The sequence below is a fragment of the Atta colombica genome, unplaced genomic scaffold, assembly GCF_001594045.1.
Source record: "Atta colombica isolate Treedump-2 unplaced genomic scaffold, Acol1.0 scaffold219, whole genome shotgun sequence".
NCBI lineage: Eukaryota > Metazoa > Arthropoda > Insecta > Hymenoptera > Formicidae > Atta > Atta colombica.
Genome location: NW_017259315.1, coordinates 885,983 through 892,057, shown reverse-complemented (window position 1 = coordinate 892,057; position 6,075 = coordinate 885,983). Strand labels below are relative to the sequence as shown.

The 6,075-nt window shown below is 28.9% G+C and overlaps 1 protein-coding gene across 1 annotated transcript; it reads right to left on the bottom strand.

The window, feature by feature from the left end:
* Positions 1–116: 116 nt before the first annotated feature.
* On the bottom strand, positions 117–5,138 carry LOC108687828. Its single transcript, XM_018193814.1, has 5 exons — positions 4,840–5,138; positions 3,739–3,838; positions 3,581–3,664; positions 2,761–2,862; positions 117–417 (listed from the first exon to the last, which is right to left on the bottom strand). The coding sequence occupies exons 1-5, from the start codon at positions 5,136–5,138 to the stop codon at positions 223–225; spliced, it is 780 nt and encodes a 259-aa protein (XP_018049303.1). The 3' UTR covers positions 117–222.
* Positions 5,139–6,075: the final 937 nt, after the last annotated feature.

Sequence of the window (6,075 nt, the reverse complement as noted above, 5' to 3'; positions counted from 1 at the left end):
TATAATATATTAAATATATTAAATATAAATTGCTTTTTTACATTTTTATTAAAATAGTAACTGTATCAATATAAAAAAATAAAACTAATGATAAGATCTATGATACAGAAGCGTGTGTGTGTGAATGTGTGTATAATATTAAGTAATTAAAGGAACAATGATATAGGATAACTAGAGATACAATGGCAATAATAATATTCTTAAAATATTTGGTTCTGTTATTTAAATTTCATCTTCGTTTAAAAGCATATTTGGAATGCCATCGTTGATAGGAAATTTTCTGCCGGATTCGGGACACAATAAATCTCCGTTTATAACTTCGACTTCTAACAGAATATGATGAGCCTTTTTCAGAAAATCTTCATTTGTCTCGAAGTCCTCTATTAGAATCTGAGGTAATTCACCGACATGTCCTATCTATAATAAAAATACTCGTTAATATACTATAAAACTTTTTATAATATTTCAGTAGATTATATTATAAAATAATATTGTATAATAATATTAAGGATGGTGTTTCATAATATAATTTCAGGAATGAATGCAGAACACATAAAAAATTTGTACATTTGTTCTATCTGATCTTCTTGCAAATTGCAAAAGAATTAAGCTTGTGGTATATGCTTGTATATTACTGTGCTGGCAATTTTGTTGATTGTTATGCTGGAAATTATGTAGCTGCTGGCTGAATTTGCTGAATTTTTGTGACAGGTCAGGTACTATTTTTCTTGTATGATTTTGTGCTGGCTCATTGTGAAAGCCAATAATTAAAAATAATGCAATTATATATTTACAATAATGTGCCACAATAGCAACAATCTACTTCGTATTTACTTATTCGGACTTACTTTTGTCAAGAGTCTTTTGTCAAATAAATTACTGCTGCTCAGCTAGCCCTGCCAACATGACAACAAATTCAGCTATCTTGTAGAAAAAAAATCGTATGTTGCAAACTTTACTCAAAAACAAGATCAAATAGAATAAATGTTTATATGAACCTTTTATGTTACTTTTATATCTTAAATTAATTTCTGAAGTTATGTCTACATGTTACGAAACTCTGCGTGCGAGTACATGTACACAGGGTTATGAGTCACTTTGTAGAAGTAATTAGTTACAGTCATAGTTTCTTTCTCTCAAAAAATAATTATATTGACTCTGAAAAAAACTCGTTACAGTTACAGTTACTAAAAAAATTAATTTATTAATTTATTTATTAATTTATTTTCTGTTTTCATAACGGAACAGATAACATCAAGGAAGGCGCCAATTGCGCATGTCTTGCGCACATCGCTAATTGACAATTTAATATAAAATATTTTCATTGATAAAAAGCAGTGAAAAATTCTAGGTCAATACGAGTTATGTACAATCAGGAATGTAGGCTAATTTAGGTCCTTTCTTAATATTAATACTATTAAGATTAATACTATTAAGATTATCAAGAAAAAAACTGATTTATGTTTACATGTTATATAATTTTATTAAAAAAAAAAAAGAAACAATTCTATGGCAAAGAATAGGAAAAGGAATTATTGAGTATACAAATAAATTTCCATCATTTTCTGATTAAATAAATCGCAATCATTTTTATAGAAAAATAAGACTATTTTATTCAAAATATTTGCCATCAAAACCTTTCTTTACTTTTCAACTAATGAAGTAATCCAGTCATCAACCCAATTCACATAGGACTCAATTTTCTTACTTTTGAACCATTCCGATTGCATGTAGACGTTGGGAAATACATTGTTGGATAATATTTAATGTCATTGCTAAATCTGTTTCTGTTTGGCACGGATCTTCATCCAGTAATGCTTTCAATTCTGCATCTTCAAATTTTTTGATGCATCTACATTCTTTGTTTTCCATCAAAATCGTTACTTTTAAATTTTCTGAACCACTTTCTACAAGTACTTTCAGCTAGAGCATGTTCACTATAAGCTTCTACAAGTAAACAGTGACTTTCAGCAGCAGTTTTCTTTAAAATAAAATAATGCAACAAAACTTGCCGCAAATGCTGTTTTGTTGGCACAAAATTTAACATTTTCAACGCAATGAGAAAATTTGTTGTTTACACTATACTCTAAAGTTACATATTAAATCTTAAAGTTTACTTAGATATCTAATATGTTATATTAGATGTTACATTTTAAATGTAACATTACATGCACGCAATACTGATGACGGCATCTATTAGAAAACGATGGAAATTTATTTGTACATCCAATATAGAGCAAAAATGTTTCTCTTGAAATTATATAATATACATGTATATGAAATTACATTGGCAATTTTAATTAAAACAGATTATCTTGATAAAAGGTATATTGATACCTTGTAATGTACATAAATGTTTTCATTATCTTATTTTTTATTTATACTAATATATTTTGTATTATATACAAGTATATTATATACAAGTATATACAAGTATATACAAACAAGTAAGATTTCATAGAATCTTACTTGTTTTCTTGAATTGTACTGACAAAATTTAATAAAACGCTTAAAAATATTTTGTTATATGTTATTTTATATTTATATTTTATTATTTATAGAAACATATTGGGGACAAGTTGGAGCATATGATATGAATCTTTTAATATCCAAGGTAACTATTAAATTGCTAGTTATTAAAAAAATGTAACTAACTTAAGTTACAGTTACTGAAACAAAAACTTTAACTGTAACTTCTTTACAAGCAATGATTTACTTCTCTGATCATGTATACATGTTTATATGAGAAGGTGACCTTACACTCTCGGCAGCTTTCCATAGCACTGTCCAATCCAATTTTGGAATTATCCTAGCGATATATTCTGGATTAAAATCTACTTCGGATACTCTGATGTCTCGAGCCTGTAAAATTTTACGAATATTTTTAATAAGTATTAATATGATAAATATTAATATATTAATATGATAATGAGGAATCTTTATAACAAAATTGTATATTTTTGGATTTTTTAGACAAGAATAATCTTGAAAATAATAATATAAATAAATTTTAAGAAAAAAATTTAGTTGAATCTCAACATTCTTAAAGAATGGCTAAAATTTTAAACGACTATATTTCAAAACAAAAATATTATTATTAATTATTTTCAAGTATCTGTCTATTACCACCTAAAGTACATTGCTGCACACACATACACATACATAACACTTAACATAGTAAAACAATTAACATAGCTTTAGAACATTTTAAATCTTTTTTCTTGATTTTTTCAACTCAAAATATATTTTAAAAATAAACATTTTTATTATTACAAAATTAGATTCAAGTTTATTAAGTAAAATTGAAAACATTCAATTAAGTTTTAATATTTTTATATTTTTGCACAGTATTGTCTAATTGGTTATTATTTTATTCGTTTTCTGTATGCAATAAGCAATTTAACAATGAGAGTTAAATAACGTTATTTTGACAACATCAAAATATTGTTTAATGTATCAAATAATTTTCATAATGTATGATTGGATATTTCAATTATTCAACGTTTTTATTTTAAAAAAGTTTTACATTTTAAACATGTATTGTAATTTGTATTTTAATGGAAAGGAGAAAATAGCTTACGATTATTTTCAAAGGATAACCGACTGTCACCCCTTTCATAGCTCTAGATGTTAACATATTGTGCGTAAGAAGCTTCATATTTTTCTGCAATAAGAAATTGACACGGCGCGAATTATTTGCTCCAATATAATACAGAGAAACAAAACGTGCACAACCACTATCATAATACACCATAATAGATAACCATAGACACAATATAAACAGAGGGAAACTCTTTGACTATATAAGTATGGACCACCAGTAAACGCAAACTTCACACTGATTGTCAAACCGTAGCGACATCATTAACCAAGAACACACCGACGAGATACTATTAAAGACGGTCGGCGCTCATGGAAATTCATGTACCTATTAAAATTTAAGACCTGTATTTAGAACGCGCTTACAACGATGTAGTGCGCTAACATGTTATAATTGATGTCACGCATACTATAAAATTTCAGAGATAAAAGCGCGTTCTGAATAAATCTAAGTGATTAAGACTCGGTTGTTTTATCTTATGGTAAATTTTATCTGTTGGATAAGTAGCAAGATTATCCAATCACATGCGTGGATTGCCAGATTTACCTAACAGATAAAATTTATCAAAAAGTGGAACAACCGGCTCTAAGAGTGAAAAACTATATAGTAATATGGAACTAATTTCATGATTTATTAGTAATTTCGTAGACATGTACATATATTTAAAACTAAATAATACTCGATTTTTATTTAAACCTGTGATTTTAATATTATCATCCGAGTTTGATTATCAATAGATAATAACTACAGAGAAAACATAGTAATTTTTTGGCAATATATTGGATTGTCCGGAAAGTTCGTGACGATTTTGAAGGAAAATTGAAACGCAAAAGATTTAAATTTTAGTATACATTTATTAAATTATGTAGGTGCTATTCTGTTCTACAACCTTTCTTCATCTTTCAGGCAACTTGAAAATTTCATCCTTCCAGAATCTCTTAGATTTTTTAGCGAAAAATTTTCTAAGTGATTTTTTTACCTCGACCAAAGAGTTGAAGCTTTTTCCATTAAGGGAATTTTGTAATGATCGAAATACGTGAAAATCAGAGGGCGCGAGATCTGGTGAATATGATAGATGGGGTAGAACATCCCAATCAAGCTCCAACAATTTTTGTCGAGTTATCAAAGACACATGAGGCTGCGCATTGTCCTGATGAAACACGACGCCCTTCCGATTCGCTATTTCTGGACGTTTTTGTTCAATTGCTGTCTTCAATTCGTTTAATTAGAAACAATACTTCTCTGAATTTATCGTCTCATTGTTTGGTAAAAGCTCATAATACAGGATCCCTTTCCAATCACCAGATGTCACGCAGAGCATGACCTTTTTTGGATGAAGACCGACTTTTGGGGTGGCTAAAGGTAATTCATTCCGCTTTTCCCAAGATCTTTTTCGTTCAACATTATTGTAAATGATCCATTTTTCACTCCCTGTTACTACTTGCTTCAAAAATGGTGTCTCCTCGTTGCGTTTATAGAGCGAGTGGAAATGCGATCCATCAGATTTTTCTCCGTAAATCGTGGAGAACCCATGCATCAAAACGGTTTATGTTGCCAAGCTTCACAAAATGCTTGTGGATTTTGACATATTCAACATTTCTGCTAATTTATGTGTCGTATAGTATGGGTTATTCTCGATCAATGTTTTAATCTGATCTTCATCTGTGATGGAGGGCCTATCCGGGCGTTCTTGATCTTCAAGGTTAAAATCACCAGTTTTAAACCTAGCAAATCACTTTCGCACAGTTCTTTCAGATACAGCATTTCGTCATAAACAGCGCATATCTTGTTTGCCGCTGTGTGGCATTTTTGCTTTAACGGTAAAAGAAAAGCATTAAATGCCTAAAATGCATTTTGTTTTCTTCCATATTCAAAGGCGTATAAAACTGACAAAAATTAATGTATCGCAACCAAATTTTTTTCCAAATATGCCTGAAGTATCGTCTTTTACGATATGTACGCATGTCATTTGTTTTCAATCGTTCTGATATATTCAGACCTGTCCTTACGCCACCTACCAAAAATCACGGTGCGAACTTTCCGGACAATCCAATATAAGATATTATTATAACAATAATGTTGAGCGAAAAAGATCTTGGGGAAAGAACCACCTTTAGCCACTCCAAAAGTCAGTCTTCATCCAAAGAAGGTCATGCTCTGCGTCTGGTGATTGGAAAGGAATCCTGTATTATGAGCTTTTATCAAATAACGAGACGATAAATTCAGAGAAGTATTGTTCCTAATTAGACGAATTGAAGACAGCAATTAAACAAAAACGTTCAGAAATAGCGAATCAAAAGTATTAAAAGTTTGCATACTTATTTATACAATATTTACTTACTTATTTATACAATATTTATACTTATTTATACAATATTTATATAATAAAAAATTTAGTAGTATATTATTAAATATTTATGTTAATATTTATAAATTTTTGTTAATTATCGGTAATGTCATCATTCTTCAATTAT